Source organism: Oryx dammah, unplaced genomic scaffold (genome assembly GCF_014754425.2).
Source record: "Oryx dammah isolate SB20612 unplaced genomic scaffold, SCBI_Odam_1.1 HiC_scaffold_23, whole genome shotgun sequence".
Taxonomy (NCBI): domain Eukaryota; kingdom Metazoa; phylum Chordata; class Mammalia; order Artiodactyla; family Bovidae; genus Oryx; species Oryx dammah.
In genome coordinates this window covers 14,370,472-14,390,230 of record NW_024070207.1, presented here as the reverse complement: position 1 = coordinate 14,390,230, position 19,759 = coordinate 14,370,472, and the positions used below count along the sequence as shown (strand labels likewise).

At 43.0% G+C, this 19,759-nt stretch overlaps 1 protein-coding gene across 2 annotated transcripts in view; it reads right to left on the bottom strand.

The window, feature by feature from the left end:
- ATG4A (autophagy related 4A cysteine peptidase) overlaps positions 1–19,759 on the bottom strand; it is a 77,433-nt gene that overhangs the window by 7,241 nt on the left and 50,433 nt on the right. For both annotated transcript variants that reach the window (XM_040265053.1, XM_040265054.1), the window contains 8 exons: positions 17,302–17,403; positions 16,807–16,879; positions 13,321–13,400; positions 12,440–12,627; positions 12,239–12,317; positions 6,868–7,013; positions 5,108–5,164; positions 3,606–3,714 (listed from right to left, as the gene is read on the bottom strand). In XM_040265053.1, coding sequence (XP_040120987.1) covers positions 3,606–3,714; positions 5,108–5,164; positions 6,868–7,013; positions 12,239–12,317; positions 12,440–12,627; positions 13,321–13,400; positions 16,807–16,879; positions 17,302–17,403 — 834 coding nt within the window. The remainder of the gene's footprint in view (positions 1–3,605; positions 3,715–5,107; positions 5,165–6,867; positions 7,014–12,238; positions 12,318–12,439; positions 12,628–13,320; positions 13,401–16,806; positions 16,880–17,301; positions 17,404–19,759) is intronic.

Here is a 19,759-nt window from a genome sequence, read left to right as displayed (position 1 = left end):
AAAAAGAAATATTACAACTGACTCCACCGAAATACAAAAGATCATAAGAGACTATTATGAGCAACTATACAGCAAAAAAATAAACAGCCTAGAAGAAATGGACAAATTCTTAGAAAGGTACAATCTCCCAAGACTGAACCAGGAAGAAACAGAAACTATTAATAAACCAATTACCAGTACAGAAATTGAATCAGAAATTTAAAAATTCCCAACAAACAAAAGTCCAAGACTGGATGGCATCACAGGTGAGTTCTACTAAACATTTAAAGAAGAGTTAACAGATACCCTTCTCAAACTATGCTAAAAAATTGCAGAGGTAGAAACACTTCTGAACTCATTCTATAAGGCCACTAACACCCAGACACCAAACCAAACAAAGATATCACACACAAAAAAGAAAATTACAGGTCAGTATCACTGATGAACATAGATGCAAAAATCCTCAACACAATACTAGCCAACTGACTCCAACAATACATTGAAAGGATCACACACCATGACCAAGTGGGATTTATCCCAGGGATCCAAGGATTTTTCAATACCTAGAAATCAATGTGATACACCACATGAACAAATTAAAGAATGAAAACCAAATGATCATCTCAATAGATGCAGAAAAAGCTTCTGATTAAATTCAATATCCATCTATTAGAAAAACTCTACAGAAAGTGGAAATAGAAGGAATATACCTCAACATAAGGCCATATACGACAAACACACAGCTAAACATCATATTCAATGGCAAGAAGCTGAAAGCATTTCCTTTAAGATCAGGAACAAGATAAGGATGCCCACTCTTGCCACTTTTATTCAATACAGTTTTGGAAATCCAGGCCACAGCAATCAGAGAAGAAAAAGAAATAGAAGTAATCCAAATTGGAAAGAAAGAAGCAAAACTGTCACTGTTTGCTGATGACATGATACTATACATAGAAAATCCTAAAGATGCCATCAGAAAACTACTAGAGCTCATCAACAAATTTGGTAAAGTTTCAGGGTACAAGATTAACAGACAGAAATCTGTTGCATTTCTGTACACTAACAATGAACTATCAGAAAGAGAAAATAAGAAAATAATCCCACTTACTATCACATTAAAAAGAGTCAAATACCTGGGAATAAATCTACATAAGGAGGCAAAACACCTGTACTCCCAAAACTATAAGATGCTGATGAAAGAAACTAAAGATGACACAAACAGATGAAAAGATATACCATGTTCTTGGATTGGAAGAATTAATATTGTTAAAAACACCATACTACCCAACACAATTTACAGATTCAATGTAATCCTGAACAAGTTAGCAATGGCATTTTTCACAAAACTAGAACAAAAAACTTTCAAATTTGTGTGAAAACAGAAAAGACCTCAAATAGACAAAACAATCTTGAGAAAGAAGAACAGAGCCGAAGGAATCATGCTCCTTGACTTCAGACTATACTACAAAGCTACAGTCATCAAAACAGTATGGTACTGGCACAAAAACAGAAGCATAGATCAATGGAACAGGACAGAAAGCCCAGAAATAAACCCATGTACTTATGGTTAATTAATCTACAACAAGTGAAAGTTGCTCAGTCAAGTCCGACTCTTTGCGATCCCATGGACTATACAGTCCATGGAATTCTCCAGGCCAGAATACTGGAGTGGGTAGCTGTTCCCTTCTCCAAGGGATCTTCACAACCCAGGGATCGAACGCAGGTCTTCTGCATTGCAGATAGATTCTTTACTATCTGAGCCACCAGGGAAACCTAAGAATACTGGAGTGGGTAGCCTATCCCTTTCCAGTGGTTCTTCCCCACCCAGGAATCAAATCAGGGTCTCCTGCATTACAGGTGGATTCTTTACCAGCTGAGCTATCAGGGAAGCCCAATCTTCTACAATGGAGGCAAGAATATACCATGGAGGAAAGACAGTTCCCTCAATAAGTGGTTCTGGGAAAATTAGACAGTTACATGAAAAAGAATGAAATCAGAATATTCTAATACCATCCATATACAAAAAATAAACTCAAAATAAATGTAGGACTGGATACTATAAAACTCCTAGAGGAAGACATAGGCAGAATACTCTGACATAAATTTCAGCAATATTTTTTTTTTGATCTGTCTCCTAGAGTAATGGAAACAAAAGTAAAAGTAAACAAATGGGACCTAATTAAATGTAAAAACACTTGCATAGCAAAGGAAACTGTAAACAAAACGATTACCTATGGACTGGGAGAAAATATTTGCAAATGATGTGACTGCAAGGGATTAACTTTCAAATACACAAACAGCTCATATAGCTCAGTATCAAAAAAGAAACAGCCCAATCAAAAAATAAGCAGAAGACTTAAATAGATATTTCTCCAAAGAAGCTATACAAATGGCCAACAGGCACATGAAAAGATGCTCAATATCACTAAGCATTAGAGAAATGCAAATTAAAACTACAATGAGGTATCACCTCACACTGCTCAGAATGGCCATCATCAAAAAATCTACAAATAATAAATGCTGGAGAGGGTATGGAGAAAAGGGATCCCTCTTATACTGTTGCTGGGAATGTAAATTGATGTGGCCACTATGGAGGACAGTGTGGAGGTTTCTTAAAAAACTAAAAATAGAGTTACCATATGACCCAGCAGTCACACTCCTGGGCACAGATCCAGAAAAGATGAAAAATCTCATTCAAAAAGATATATGCACCTCATTGGTCACAGCAGCACTATTTACAATAGTGAAGACATGGAAGCAAACTAAATGCCCATCTACAGGTGAATGGATAAATAAGATGTGGTGTGTATATATAATATATGTATATACACACATGCATGTATATATAATGGAATATTACTTAACCAGAAAGAAGAATGAAATAATGCCATTTGCAGAAACATGGATGGACCTAAAGATTATCACACTAAGTAAACTAAGTCAGAAAGAAAAAGGTAAATACCACACGATATCACTTACATGTGATTTATAAAACAGAAATAGACTCACAGACATAGAAAACAAATTTATGGTTACCAGAGGGAAAGGGGGAGCTATAAATTAGAACTTTGGGATTAACAGATATATACTACTATATATAAAATAAATAAATAAGAACCTACTGTATAGCAAAAGGAACTATATTTAATATCTTATAATAACCAATAATAGAAAATAAACTGAAAAACTACATATATATATATATATTTATCACCTTACTGTATACCTGAAATTGACACAACACTGTAAGTCAACTATACATCAATTAAAAAAAGAAATGAACTAGACTTGTTACACAGTCCTGTTCACAGTGATGAAGATGAGGCTCTGTAAGATCTTTGAGGAACCTTTTGAATTACCCATGTCCTCTGATTTGCTCTCTAAACCAGACCATGAAAAAAAAGAAATTCTACTCATTTTGATTTTCCATGGAGCTTATTTTCTTTTACTATTATTCTTTGAAATTGCTAAGTATCAGTTCATCAGAAGAAATACCATTCTTTGATCAGTCCAACTAAGTAGAAATTTTCATTCCACAGAAAGCATGACCCACAATTGCTTCTGTCTCATAAAACAACTGCTATCCAAGGGTCTGCTGGCCAGAGAGCTTCTGAACAAGAGCTTACCTGCCCCTGTGGTTGTTACTTCCGGCTTGGCTGGAGGAACAAAGGGAGGCCAATGTGATGGATGTTTCTGAACTAATTCAAACATCCTTAAATTTTCCTTTAGAATTTCCTGAGGAGACATAGAATCAGTTGTAAACACTGCAGAGTCACTACATTTCTGTCCAATTGGCAATATATGACTCCAAACCCCAAGAGAGTAATCTGGTTATTGAAAGGTGAAAGCACAGGCTCAACACATACACCCCTCCTGTACCAGACCCATCCCTCTTCAATTCTAGAAACTGTGGGCCAGGAAGGAAGGATGCTGGCGGGAGGATCTGATGGAAGCCTCCATCATAAGGTTCAGGTCATTTGCCAGTTGCACGGGACCAACTCAATTTAGGGATAAGATGTTCCTGAAGCGTTGGCTCCAAAGAAATGTGGGTTAATTAAATTAAATCTGCCCCCAAAGAACATCAGTACACGTTGGCATGGTTTCAGTTTTAGTCCAAGACATATGGTATACGTCCTAATTTAAAGACCTTGGTCTTATCAGAAATTTTTCTTTCTAATGTTAAATGTGATGTACAGTTTTGCTGCATTCTGAACTAATTTTAGAAAATAATTCTCCATGATGTCTCAGTCAATTATTAACTGGGGTTTCAGATTCAGCTGGGGACTTTGGAATCAATTATTTGTTTACCTATGAAGAAAAATCTTCCATCCTTACACTTAGGAGAGGCTGTGGGATCCCATCTCTCCAACCCCTCTGTTTTGCAAATAAGAGAACATTATGTCTCCTGACACCCCACCCAGGGCTCTTTAAACTACTCCCTATGATCTCCCTTCATTCTTTCAATAACCATTGATCAATGTCTCCCACAAAATTGGCATGTGTTAGAAGGGAAGGATGAGGGGGGCAGATACAAAGATTAGGAGCCAGCAAAACAATACATATCTTTTGACATAAAGTGTCCAAGAAAAAAGAATAGCTAGCTTTCATATTCATACAGATTTCTGCAAACTGTATTTCCTTTAAGTGGCAGTGTGGCTATATTTTATCAGTATATAAATAAAACAGTTACTAGAAAGGTAAGCCCCTTAAACCATAATGGAATACACTAAACTGTAAATGTACCATGAAACAAATAGAAAAGTAGTTTGGTTTATTCAACCACCTCAACTTTTTAATCAGAGTATAGAAGAATTTGGGCTGACCTATATGAAACTGACATTTTAGGTTAAAATGGTAATTAGTTGAAGATTTCATTGACTCATAACCTCAATGAGACGGAACATTCAGTAGCTAAAAATATTGTTCATTTGACAAAGTAAGCATATTTCAAACCAAAGTTTTCCTTTGGTTTCCCCAAAGTTCTGTATAATTCCCCATATCTTAGTTTCTTTCTCTAGCAATAAAGTCATATCAGGCTGGATTTGTTACTATGAAAAACCGTCTTGGAAAGGAATTATGTTGAAAAATATTTGGTTTTTTTAAGACTGAGAAAAACATAGATCTTTACCTTCTGAACAAGGCTACACCAGCTATCAAAGTCTTTTTCTTCTTTGCAGAAAAACCCCTTGGGGGAAAGCAAAAGAAGACAACTTAGAACTGTTCATGACATATATACACTACCCATCTCATATCTCCAGTTCCCTATTGGCCATTTATATACGAATGTCCCTTCTCTAATTTGTTATTTATCCAAAATTATCTTGCCTCAAAAAATGCCCTCTTATGTAGAGAATGGACATGTGGACACGGTGGGGGAGAAGGTGAGGGTGGGATGCATTTGGAGATCAGAATTGACATACACACACACACAAACACACACACATATGTACACCACCATGTGTAAAACAGATAGCTAGTGGGAAGCAGCTGTATAGCACAGGAAGCTCAGATCAGTGCTCTGTGATGACCCAAAGGGGTGGGATGTGGACGGTGGGAGGGAGGTTCAAGAAGGAGGGGATATATGTATACATATAGCTGCTTCACATTGTCGTACAGCAGAAAATAATACAACATTGTAAAGCAATTATATTCCAATTTAAAAAAAGAAGAAGTGGTCAGGGGTACCAAGGCAGGCCTTATGTATTGCAAGACGGAGCCATTGGCCCAGAGTTGTGACACAACATGCGGGCCACTTCCTTTGGCTCTATCCTCCCAGCAATGAGGAGGAAGATTGAGTTTATCACTCTCCCACATCAGCGCCTCACTAGGACACACACATGCTCGTGCATATTTTCTCTCTCTCTGCTTCTCCCTCTCATTCTGTCCCTTTCCCTTTTACCCTATCCCTTTTCCTCCCTGTCTCCCACTTCACACTGTGAGATATACTAACATGAAAACCAGTCTCCAAAGCACAGGGTTAATTCCATTACATTCAGTGCACAAATACACCTACCTAGAAAAAAAACAATGCAATAAAACCAGCAGACAAAAGCCAAGTAGTACTTTTAACTAGAGGTATTAATTAGTTAGGTGGCTTTGACCTTAAGAAATTATCTGTTAGAATAAAGAGAACCATGGGCCTCTTTATCCATACTCAGAACATCCTACAGTACTAAAAGAATGGTCCAAAACAAGAGGAGGACTCTGTCAGCTCTCTACCACCGGCACTCTGACAATCAAGTTAAACTGGAAGAGAGGATTCAGACAGGCCTCAGAACCACTGGCTAGTTCCCAGACAGCTGCCCCTTCCATGTGTCAACAGCAGACATTCTTCCGGCGGTGGGTGGGGGGAACCCTGCAACTTCCTGGATTGTGTGCCTAGAGGAATGGACATTTTCCACCCAGCAGGTCTTGGCCTCTTATCCCTCCCTATGTTTCACCTTATTCCCTGTGCCTGGGTGGCAATATTTAGGGGGCAAGAAAGAAAACGGAGAAAGATGGTAACAGTAACAATAACCAACATTTCTAGAATGCTTACAATATGCCGGGCACTGTGCTAAGTACCTTACACATAGCATACCTCACACAAGCCTACAAGGAAGGAGCAATTGTTTTCCCCATGGGAGGGATGAGAAGGCCAAAGCTCAGAAAAGTTAAAGAGGGACACCCCCTCAGTCCATGGCTGGTAAGTGGCTTGGATCCTAACTGGAGCAACTTGGCTTCAGGGCCCATTCCTTCCCCACTGCACTACATGACACTACCTCTCGTGGGCGTGGGAAGCAAATATTCTCTTGCCATCCTATCTAACAACCTGGATAACTCCCAGGGAACCAAACTGTGATAGGGCAGCGGTGTGTTTCTTGGCCCACCCAACCTTCAGATACCAACCAATGCTACAGAAGGATCCAAGTTCAGGATGTTCATCCGCTGCGGGGGTTGCAGACAATGGAAAGTCTGGTCGTCAACCGTTCCATTCTCTTCAGTGTCAACAAAGGTCTGGGTTGTGTGAGGGTCCAGGAAAATGAGCTCATCACCTGTTTTGAATGACACCTGATTAGCCTTTGAAGAATCACCCTGGCCCCACTGCTGTCCTTGAAAGGGTCACTCTGGTTGTCCTAACCCCTCCCTTGGTGACAATGGGAATGAGATAACAGAAAGCCTGAAGGAGAGTAAACATGCTCAAAGGAAGCCACCCACCCTCAAAGCCAATCATTCCATGTGAAGATTTGCCCTAGCATTTACATCTCCTCAGAGTCCAAGTATAAAAATGGAAAGGGACAGGTTTGGGGACAAGGGAGGAATGAGCAACCACAGATGACATGGCGGGGTCGGTGAGCAGCAGTAGCCAAGAGGTGGTAGGTGGAATCACCAGGCCATGAGTCCAGGTGCCATTAGGGAAGCTTCCTGACTCTTTCAACACTGGAAAGCATCTTGCTCTAGACCATAGGTTCTTAGACCATAGGTTCAAAGAGCACATTTGGGCAACAAAAAGGCCTTGGCCTCCCAAAGAAATGGGAATGCTGACTGTGCCACAGATGAAATACCAGGGAGGTGACTTCTGGTCTTAATTTGCTAGCAAGTTAGTCAGTGTTAGAAAGTCCTTGTCAGAAGGCACTGCTTGGTCACATGAGTATCAGCACAGATACATCTCACTGGGAAAACCAGTTTGAGATCATCAACTGTTACAAATGGGAGAAAAAACAATGCTTCATCAAAAGGAAAATGTCTATCCCAATCAGGACTTGGTGGGGGGTGGGATTTGGAATAATAAAATCTCTACTTTTATTTGATATTCAGAGTGTTGAGAGTACCACTGAAGATCATGAGGTGATGTACCTAAGGGGGCACCCCAAACTCACTGTCCAGGCCTGAGAACCAACTGGGCCTCTGTGTTCTAGACTGGGTTAGGGAAGCAAAGGGAGATCTGTCTGAGGCAGGGGGATGGGGTAGGGAAGGACACCCCAAAGGTCTCTGGAATGGCATTCAGGATTGTGTTGGGTACATCTAAGTGCTTCTGTTGGCAAAGAGTGTTTCTGACGTCTGATGCCAAGTTTAATTTGTCTCTATCACAAACGTAAGACAAACCACTCCACTCTGTCTTAATTTTCTTGTTTTTATACTGAGGTGACTTGGCCTGTTCCAGTTAGTTCACAGAGTATTATCAGAATGGGAAGATCTCACTTCTGTGAACTGCTTGAAATACAATACAAACGCAGGATGTATCTTGCTCAGACTCTTTGCAACCCCATGGTATGTAGCCTTCCAGGCTTCTCCATCCACGGGATTTTCCAGGAAAGAATACTGGAATGGGTTGCCATTTCCTTCTCCAGGGGATCTTCCTGACCCAGGAATCGAACCTGGGTCTCCCACATTGCGGGCAGACTCTTCACTGTCTGAGCCAGCAGGGAAGCCCCTTAAATGATCTGAGTGGATTGACTCTTCTGTAAAGTAGCCTTATTATGTGATCTTTTTGCATGGGTTCATGCTCCTTTGGGCTTCCTTGGTGGCTCAATCCCTGGGTTCAATCCCTGGGCTCAATCCTTGGTTCAATCCCTGGGTTGGGAAGATCCCCTAGAGGAGGGCATGGCAATCCACTCCAGTATTCTTGCCTGGAGAATCCCCATGGACAGAGGAACCTGCCAGGGTACAGTCCATGGGGTCGCAAACATGGGGTCAGTCAGACCTGACTGAGTGACTAAGCACGCCCACGTGCTCATTCAAAAATTGCATAGCCATGTGTCTGGCTTGGTGGGGACTTGGTCAATAGATGTGGATCATGGACTTACAGAAACAAAGTAACTTACTGACTAGCCAAAGTTTTTAGTTCAAACCAGTGGTCAGTCTTTGACAGGAAAGGAAGCATTTCTTCCTCCAGAGGATCCTGTGCCTTCTGCATTGGCAGGAAGATTCTTATAGTGCTGAGCCACCAGCGAAGGCTTTGGTTTAAGATACTGGGAATAATAACAGTGTCCTCTCTGAGTCTGGCCCTTTTCCGTGTGTGTGTGTGTGTGTGTGTGTGTGTGTGTGTGTGTATCTGTATGCGTATGTATGTATGAGTGTGTAATGGAGCTCTGTGGGCTGGCCTACTTCTAACATTGCTTAAAAGAGATACAGTAGATTGAAAAAGCCCTAGAAATTACATGGGGACTGTATCAAGGTCTCCAATGAGGCCCAAGAAGAAGAAGCAGGCAGGTCCACCATCTGCACACACCCAGTTCATGTGACAGAGCTCCAGGTGGCGCGCTCGACCAAACCACAGGAGACAAACATCTCTTCTCTAAGCAGAAAAAATCACCCAGCCAGGCTGTCACCCTGGCCACAGTCTTGTACACCAGGAGCATCTCCCAGCCTCCTACTGGGCAAGAGACCACTAGAGAAGCAAGGGGGTATGTTAGCACAGACAGCCAAATTGGGGTCAAACTCTGGCTTTGCTACTTTTGAGCTTAGGGACCTTGAGGAAACGACCCCTCTAAGTTTTCCACTAGGCATAAATGGAAATAATGATCTCTACCCCTCAGGGTTAACCTTATCTATTTATCTACAGCTAGATACATCTCTATATTCGTGTTGGTTAGTCGCTAAGCTGTGTCCAACTCTTTTGCGACTCCATGGACTGTAGCCCGCCAGGCTCCTCTGTCCATGGGACTTCCCAGGCAAGAATACTGGAGTGGGTTGCTATTTCATTCTCCAGGGGATCTTCATGGATCAGGGATTGAACCTGTTATCTCCTGCATTGCAGGCAGATTCTTTACCACCGAGCCTCCAGGGAAGCCCCATCTCTATATAACTATTGATACTAATCTGTATCTCTCTATAAATGTATTTATATTTCAATATATTATATAAATATATATTTATCTATCATAAACAATATAATGATCAGTATATGTGCTCAGTCGTGTTTGACTCTTTGTGATCCCATGGACTATAGCCCACCAGGCTCCTGTGTCCATGGAATTCTCCAGGCAAGAATACTGGAGTGGGTTGCCATTTCCTCCTCCAGGGGATCTTCCTGACCCAGGAATCAAACCACATCTCTTGTATCTACTGCATTGCAGGCAGATTATTTACCTGCTGAGCCATTGGGGAAGCCCTTATAATGATAATATATATATATATATATATATACACACACACACAGATACATACATGGAGAAAGAAAGGGGGATGGAGGAGGAGAGAGTATCCTCTGTAGAGTTCCTGGTTCAGAAAATGGAAGCTCTCATCTGTCCCCTTCCTTCAGACGTTCTATCAATCTGGTCCCCCACCCCAAACCTAATACAGTAACTGGGTGAGTCAGAAAGGGGGAGTTGAGGTGACTTTGGAGCCTCAAGTAAAGGTTAAACAAAAGATTTATGCAATTAATGGGCAAATGGACACTATGTAAACCTCTGTTTTGGGAACTGGGGATTGTCCCACCTCTTTCATAAGCAGTCCAACTCCACCAAAGTCTCCCCAGCCCAGGGGACCCCCAAGAGAAGGAGGGCTATGGCAACTTGGCAAATTCTCTCTGGGTAACCTGGGATAAGGAGGCCAGGGTGCCCAGGAATTCACTGAGATCCCTCCACAATTATTTTCCAATCTGTTTTCAGTTTGTCTTTAAGCACAGACAATAGGAATTAGATTTTTGTAACAGTTTCTTTGACAGGAACCCAGAAGCTTAGAAACAGAGAACATCTAAATTTATGAAACTCCAAGTACTGGGTTTTGAACTTTAGAAAGTAAGTGAAGTTGCTCAGTCGTGTCTGACTCTTTGTGACCCCGTGGACTGTAGCCTACTGGGCTTCTCCGTCCATGGAATTCTCCAGACAGGAATACTGGAGTGGGTTACCATTTCCTTCTCCAGGGGATCTTCCCAACCCAGGGATCGAACCCGGGTCTCCCACATTGGAGACAGATGCTTTAACCTCTGAGCCACCAGGGAAGATTTAGAAAGTAAAAGCCTCCACTTTTCAAATGTTCCATCAAGCTGTAGTTCTTAAGCTCGACCAGGAGGTGGCAGCATTCAAGAGTGAGCCCAGCAACTGCAGAGAAACCCCACCTTAAGGAGAGAGGAGTAAGCAGCTGAAAGAAGCATCGGGGTCAGGCTGGCTCTTTACCGAGTGCTTTACTGTGAGGTGACAACATGGTGAGCTGGGGGTCAGCCCTATTTTCCATAAAGGGAACCTGAGACTGAAAGAGTTGACTCTCTTTTCTACTGTCACACACCGAGCCAGCGGGAGGCAGGCCACATACAGGGGCCAGGTCTGTCTGTTCCCACTCACCTCACCTCCCTGAATCTCTGAGGAAGAGACGGGTTGGGAGGGTGGCCAAGCTCATCTCACCGTGTCCTCTGCACATCCCTCACACCATTCCCCAGGCCTGCTCTGGCTCTCCTTTGTACCGTAAGTTCCTCAGAGCCCACTCCTGCCAGAGGTGGTGGTATTCCGCCTCCCCGGCCACATCGCTCCCTTACTCTGAGGCACTAACCAGGTATCTAGGCCCCTGGTACTCAAAGTGTGGCACCAGCGGCACCTGCCCTACCTAGTGAGAAATGCAGGCTCTCAGGCTCCACCCCAGACCTGCTGAACCTGCATGTTAATCTCAAGGTGATTCGTGTGCACATGAAAGTTTGGGAAGAGCCGGGCTGCTCCTTTTGTGTGCCAAGGGCCTTCAATGCCTCTGGTCACAGCTAGTGAGGAAGATGGAGGGGTTTCCAGAGGTGTCCACTGAGGCAGGAATGTCAGGCTGCTCATCAGGATCCACAGTAGCTTAGTTGTTTTAAGGCTGAGCCTCCATTATCATAAAAGGGACACCTCTGTTTTCACCTCCTCTAATTTCCACCCAGTCAAGCCTCTGAACAATAAGCTAGCAGGCCCAGCTGTGTGGTCTTGGGAAGTCAGAGGATGGCTCCTGGCCCAAATGCCCAAGCTCCAGTAAGAAGGGGATCGGCAAGGCCAGGGAAGTGAAGCCCTGCTGCCCTGGGTCCCAGAGGAAAAAAGAGGTGCTGAAGCAATGCTGTGACCTTGGGGTCGTCCAGAGTGAACACAGCTATGGAACCATCATATTGAGAGGCAAAGAGACAGAGACACTGGTCTCTGTGAGGCACAGGTAGGTGTTACTCTCCAGGCTAGAGGCAGGATGAGCTGCCTACAGGCCAAAGCATCTCCAGGCTAGGCCAGGGCCTCCTAACTGGAATTGCCTGGTCTTCCACGCAGACCTTGTTGGGCCCGCCCTCCCCTAGCCCACAGTGACTTACTTGTGATTACTCTTATCTTACCTAAGAATCCTATGAAATAATAGGCGTTATTTGGTTTTCCTCCTAATGCCCCTAAAGACTGTGGCATCTTAAAACACTCCTGGAGGGAAAGAGAACGCAAGATTCTCAGCTCACATGTGGACTGCTGCTCACGGATCTCCGGGTTCACGATGGTGGTGGGATGGGCAGGCCGCAGGCGGCTTGGGGAAAGGTGTGACTTACTTTGAAGGCGTCGACATAGACGGGGTTTATTTGGTTTATGCCTAGGCGGAGGGGCACAATAAGCAGCAAGGGTTTCCAGGCCGTGCAGCAGGCTGAGGGGCCCTTACTTTGGGTGGAAGCAGACAGAGACTCAAGGGGCCTCTCAGCAGGTGTGTCGGCACTCAAGGACAGGGTGCGGCACATTTTTTCTAGAAACAGAAGACAGGGCTAGGTTAAAAAGGGGTACCCAGCCCTAAGAGATGCACCATGGACAAGACTAAGGGAGACCTGACGTGACAGTCCCCACCTGGAAGGCCCTTCCCGCTGCCACCGGGGCCCTGCTGCCCTACTTGCTACAGGAAGCCCAGGGTACTCATCCAGCCCTTACTTCTCTTCCTTCTGACAACTGAACACTCCTTGTGTCTCCTCAGATATGATGGGCTCATTGGGAGAATCTCATTTGTCAACTAGGCTACAAAGGCCTTGGAAACAGGGACTGGATCTGTTGGTCTCTTGAGCCCCATGTTGGAGAGTACAGTGGAGGCGGGGGAGGCCAGAGAAGACCCATGGCTGGTTTAACTGGTTATCTGCACTTGGGGTGTCCTGCAGGGAAAGAATCTGGTACTTCACTGAGGCACACCAAAGATCCTCTCTTTTTTTCCCCTTTCAGAAAGCTGAAAGGGAAGAGAAAAAAGGGTACAGGGAATGATTAACCAGAGCCCTGTGCTCCCCTGTCTTGCTAGAGGGGCAGGCCAGAGAGAGCATGTGTGTGTTTCTTCTTTCTCTTTCTCTCTCTCTCGCTTTCTCTTTCTTTCTCCCTCTCTTCCCCCTACATGTTCTGAATGGTAAAGAAGAACCTCCATACCCAACCACCCGAGAATGTAAACCAGCCAAGGACTCACTGATATCTTCGATGACCACGGTGTTATCCATTGAAACATAAACAGCCAAGGAATTCCATTCATCAAATAAAGCAAGTTTTCTGCAAAGCAACATACAATGAAGTCACAATTGGGGAAGATGGACATCTCGGCAGAAAATAGTACCACCTATGTATGTCCAGTGTTCCAGAAGTTACCGAATGCTGAGCCACACAGAAGTTGTTCTCTCTGTGGGATTCAGGTCAGGTCTGGCTCCTTTGACCAAGCTCTGGAATATTCCATGTCCAGGGACTTTGAAAATGCCAGAGTCACTGTTTCTGAGCCTCAGAAAGAAGGCCTTGCTTTTTATAAAAATGGAACAGGCTGCCTCGCAAAATGATGTTACTCCTACTGGGCAAGAGAGGACCAGTACACTTGCTCCCAAGAGATTTTGTTTTCTTTTCTTAAATGTGAGACATTCTGACTTATTGCTTTTTTTAAAAAAGGAAAACTGTTACTTAAATATATATATATGGGCTTCCCTGGTGGCTCAGAGATTAAAGTGTCTGCCTGCAATGCAGGAGACCTGGGTTCGATCCCTGGGTTGGGAAGATCCCCTGGAGAAGGAAATGGCCACCCACTCCAGTATTCTTGCCTGGAAATCCCCGACAGAGGAGCCTGGCGGGCTACAGTCCATGGGGTTGTAAAGAGTCAGACACAACTGAAATGACTTAGCACGAACACACACACATACCTGTGTGTGTATGTATATGTGTGTGTGTGTATATATATATATTTGTTTAGAATCATATATAATATGAAGAATAAGCCCCAGGGAAATCCAGAGAGAGAGAGAAACAGATAGAGGAGATGATCTCTTCGGTCCCTCCCCAAGTGCAGTAAGAATGTTGTCCCAGGAGACTTGCTGGGCCTTGTTGGTCAAGAACTGAAGACATAGAGCCATAGCGTGTGCTAAATTGCATGACTTCAGAGGTTTCCCTGGTGGTTCAGCTGGTAAAGAATCCACCTGAAATGCAGGAGGCCCCAGTTCAATTGCTGGGTTGGGAAGATCCCCTGGAGGACTGTGTGGCAACCCACTCCAGTCTTCTGGCCTGGAGAATTCCATGGACTGTATAGTTCATGGGGTTGCAAAGAGCTGGCCACAACTGAGTGACTTTCACTTTCAGAGGAGATTAGAAAGAAAACCCAGTTAAGAGAGATTATCTGAGTAAAATATGTTGTCTATTTCTCCCTTATTTTCTCCTCTAGCCAGTTTGAAGAAGACATTTTTAACCTGGCTACTATGGGATTTTGGGGTAAAGCCCAGTCTCAACGACCAACAAAATGAAACAAAAACACATTCTCTCCCAAACTAAAGTAGCTCCCAATAAGAGGTTAGTTACCATTATATTTTCATTTCATTCATTTTATCTTTCCCCAAAATAATAATAACGAAATCATTATCATCACATAGTGCTGTTCCTGATAATAACATTCATGATGAGTAAGAATCCACCTAAATTCTTTTTTAAATGTATGTTTCCATTTACTTGTTATTGAGAAGTTCAAATTTTAGAAGAAAGAAGCAAATTCTGAGGGATGTCATTTATAAACCAACCATATCAAACTAGGTTTTGGGATCAGCACAGCCATTCCAATTTTTTATACTTTCTACCCTGGCTTCTTGCAGTGGTTCCTAAAATACCACCAGATCCTCACTCACCTGACCAACAATGGCCCAAAATGCACTACAGACTAAAGAAAGAAAGTGGTCTCAGAGAAGCTGCACTGTTAGCAAAGGGTGATTCCAAGATAATACGTTTCACTTGGGTCCCCAAGAAATCCAGACTACTCCCCTCACGAGCACATTTCCAAAACATTCTAGCTCCCTGAAGGTTGGCTAATAACTGAAACAGTGCCCCATTTGTATTTTGCATGAAGCAGGTCCTGTCATCATGCTCCAGAGAGCCTAAGAATTAAAGTAGCTACCAAAGAAGGCTGCTGCTGCTAAGTCGCTTCAGTCGTGTCTGACGCCAGCCCACCAGGCTCCCCCATCCCTGGGATTCTCCAGGCAAGAACACTGGAGTGGGTTGCCATTGCCTTCTCCAATGCTTTAAAGTGAAAAGTGAAAGGGAAGTCGCTCAGTCGTGTCTGACTCTTAGCGACCCTGTGGACTGCAGCCCACCAGGCTCCTCCATCCATGGGATTTTCCAGGCAAGAGTATTGGAGTGGGGTGCCATTGCCTCCTCTGACCAAAGAAGGCTGCTGCTGCTAAGTTGCTTCAGTCATGTCCGACTCTGTGTGACGCCATAGACCCCATGGACTGCAGCCTACCAGGCTCCTCCGTCCATAGGATTTTCCAGGCAAGAGTACTGGAGTGGGGTGCCATTGCCTTCTCCGATGGTTTCAATTTTCTGATGCCTAAATCTGATGCCTAAATCAGCATCAAACTCTGGCTGCCATTTTCATTCACTCATTCATCAGGTATTTATTGAGCACTTACAGGTACAGGGTAAAGCACCTGCCTGTAATTTGGGAGATCCACATTCAATCCCTGGGCTGGGAAGTTCCCCTGGAAAAGGAAATGGCGACCCACTCCAGTATTCTTGCCTGGAGAATCCCATGGATGGAGGAGCCTGGTGGGCTACAGTCCATGGGGTCGCAAAGAGTCAGACATGACTGAGGGAGCTCACTTCACTTCACTTCACTACAGGTACCAGGTGGTTTAATGTGCTAATGTTATAGGAGTGAACAAGGAAAACACAATTTCTGCCCTCATGGAGTTTCCATTTGGTAATAGGCTGTCAGGAAGGAGAGTGACAATAGGTGAGGTGGCCTGTGGGTGTAAGTGCCAATGCCACTCACCCCATTCATTTCCAAGGCATTGGTCCTGGCCTCTCCATGTTGCCTCTTGCTGTGGGAGGTGAATTCTGGGACTTAATAGGACAAGAGCAAAAGGACCATGCTGGGGTACCCCGAGTTTACTGAAAGATGACAAACTGATTCCAAGACTCCCTTGGGGTTTGTGTCTTCCAATAGGTGGAAGTTCCTTGAAGCGAGAATTATACCTAGTTTATTTTTGTACACCCAATACTTAGCATAGTAGAGGTGCCCAATAACTGTTGAATGAATCAATGAAGATTTTTTAAAATACCATACAAGGTGGGAGTCTGTGCCTTCCCTAGGCTGTTCCCTAGGAGGCTTCCCCCTCCTCCTTAGTACAAATCCTTTGGCTTCAAAGTGACCCTCAGGCTGATGGCTGAGTGTCTGAGCACCAATCTATCGAGGGGATATGGGATGAGTCCTGAGGGGCCTCTACCTGGACTGGTACTCATGACTACAACTCTGATAAACAAAGACAGTTGTCTACACACATTACACACTTCAAAGACGTATTTGAGCAAAAGGGTACAGATGTTTGGTGGTTCACTGGGATGGCAAGAACCACTTGGTTGATGGGATACTGAGTTGGTGGAGGCAGGCATAGGAGACAGTAGAATAAGGCTCATGCCCAACCTTTTTACTTACTTCAACACCTGTGCAACTGTATTTGGTCCAAACCATTCGCCAATTGATTTCCCTTCTCCTACGCCCATCTGTGCTGTTTTCATGTGGAAAAAATAAACATGTCAGTGAAAGGTCTTCCAACAAACCACAAACTCCTAATTTTCTGCATAAATAATTAAGCAGATAGATGACTTAGTGGAGCCACATATAAAGCAGGAGACAAGAAAAGCAAGTACAGGGATTTTCTTGGTGCCCCAGGGGCTGAGATGCCGAGCTCCCAATGCAGGGGACCTGGGTTCAATCCCTAGTTGGGGAGCTGATGCAACTAAGTTCACATGCCACAGCTAAAAGATTCCATGTGCCAAAACGAAAGATCCCACATGAAATAAAATATTTTAAATTAAAAAAAAAGAAAAGCAAGTACAGGCAAAGTAAACTGAATTTCACAGTGTTTCTTTCCTTTTAATTGGACTATGCAACAGAAAGACAGGCTTTAAACTACTCATGTGACCTTACCCATTTGATGGATAGAGTAGCAACAGTCTTTTCTATCTAAGAAGCACTGTAGGATTCGTTGGTATTCTTTGGGTTGTTCTTTCTGTTTCTCCCAGTTCCAGTCTTTTTAGGAAAAAAAAGAGTTAAAATCATGTTTATAACCATTTGTTATCTCTGCAGTCTTACTCTGACTACAAGGTTAGAAGGAAAACAAAGGCGTTACATCTAGAAAGTAGGAACGATCAGGTCAGAATATTCCCAAGTATCTTCAATATTGATGACCAAGACATCTGTAAATGGATTTCTTTCAGAGAGTCAGTGGGTGTAAAGTAAAAACAAGACAAGAAGTTGACCAAGAAATTGACTTTGCCCATGAGCTGGAGTTGGATAAATATTACTTGAAAACAGGGACACAAGCCCTTTCTGGTCAGCTACTCAGTGCCCAGGATGTCACCTTAAAACCCAGCAGTATATCCGGGTCTCACTCAGACCCTGTAGTGTCTCACGTCCACACAAACACCAATGGCTTTGGTTTGTATATTTCAGCAGCACTGACAAGAGTCTCATGGAGGGTGAGGGGAAGTGCCATCCTGACACACCAGTATTTCCAAGGGAATAAAAACAATTTGCAACTAAGAAGGTTTTTTTAAAGAAATGCACACTGCCATTTTTTACACAGCCTTTTTAAAAGGCCACACTGAGCTTTGGAAAAACAAATACCTTTGTTATCAGGTGTTGAAGGTTTCCTTATGACCAAAACTAAAATAATTACACCTGTAGAGATCTGATCTGTGCCTCAGGCACACACAGCCCCCCAGTTCTACAGGGGCTGCTTATGACTTGCTGAGGACAACTCTGAAAAAACTCTCATCGTCACCTCTGTGGACAGGACACACTGTTCCCATTCCCTCAGCTCTAGGAACTCTGTCTAATGGGACAGATTTCTGAGACTTAGTTGGCTTCCAAGACAGAAATTTCTCTCCTGAGGTTTTAGAAAGTGTTTGAATTCACAAGTGAAATCTACTGGAAGGCAAAGGCCATTATCTCCAGAGTCTTTGGTTCTCTTTGCTTTTGTATTTCTGAAACCAAATGTTTAAACATTACATCCAGCAGTCTTCAGAGGGTGAACAGCATTCAACTGTTTTTCACCAGCTACTGAACTGTCTGACTCTGGGGGAAATACTGATTAGCTGGCTGGTATGTACCACTAAATATTTACTGATGACAGTGATAAGTCAACTAATACCTCACCTCAACTGCAAAATAACCAAAAAGGAAATGCTCCAAAATACTTTATAAAATCACATCTTCTCATTCGAATATCTTAGCTATGAGATCTATTTCCACATTCTTCCTGCTACTTGCTTTTACATTAAAACAATTGAGACTGCTGATTGTGGGGAAAACTCCCCAGTTTGCTCTCCACAAGATTCATTTCCAGAAGAATCATCTTGAAGTGTTTCATAAATGAGAAAGTAAAAACAGTAAGAATGGATCTATTCCAAGAAGTATGTGTACAGTAGAGAAATCACTGGACAAGGAGACAGAAGACCTGCATTCTATTCCCAAATCCATGACTCTTGCTGTTCAGCCTGGGGCAAGTCACCTTATTTCCTGAGCCTCAATTTCCTCATCTGTTAAACAGAAATTATGATACTACCCAGGGGACGCAGGCACGGGACATTCTAAACCCTGAAAAAAAGGCATGAAGCCCTAAAGCCTCCCCAGACTCTTCTCCAGTCTTCTCCGGTAACCGCAGGAGGATGTGTGAGGTTGTACAGTCAGGGAAAGGGAGTCAGTTGTTGTACTTCTGAATCTCAAGGAGTAACAGCTGAAGATTTCAGCAGCCCAATCTCATCCATGGCCTTTCATTCCCTCATTCCCAAGGCAAACCAGACTTTCACCCAACTTCCTGAACTGGCATCTAACCAAGGTCAGCCCACGAGAAGTATGCATATGTTTTAAGAAAGCAAGACTCGAGTGTTCCAACAATGATTACTGGAAGGTTCTAATTTTAAGATAGTGTGTACTCTTTATTATTTAAAAAATTTTGTAAGCTTTATTGAAGTATGACTGACAAATAAAAATTGAATATATTTAGCTTAAACAGCATGATTTTTAAAAGGATATATGATGTGATAATTTAATAAACCTATACATTGTGAAATGATTATCATAATCTACTTAATTAACACATATATCACTTCACATAGTTACTTTTTCTTTTTTTAAACTTTATTTTTATTTTTTAAATTAATTTATTGGAATGTAGTTGCTTTACAATGTTGTGTTGGGAAGTTCTTAATAAAGCAGCCTCCTGAGAAAGCTAATTTAAGGATTCCTTCATTATCAAGTGGACCTCATCAGTGAACCCAAACCAAAATAGCACTGGTTCCCTCATTAGGCACTTCCTTTAGATTACTGACATCTTTCACCAGACAAATATTTTAAATGAGGTCAAAAAACAGGCTCACCACCA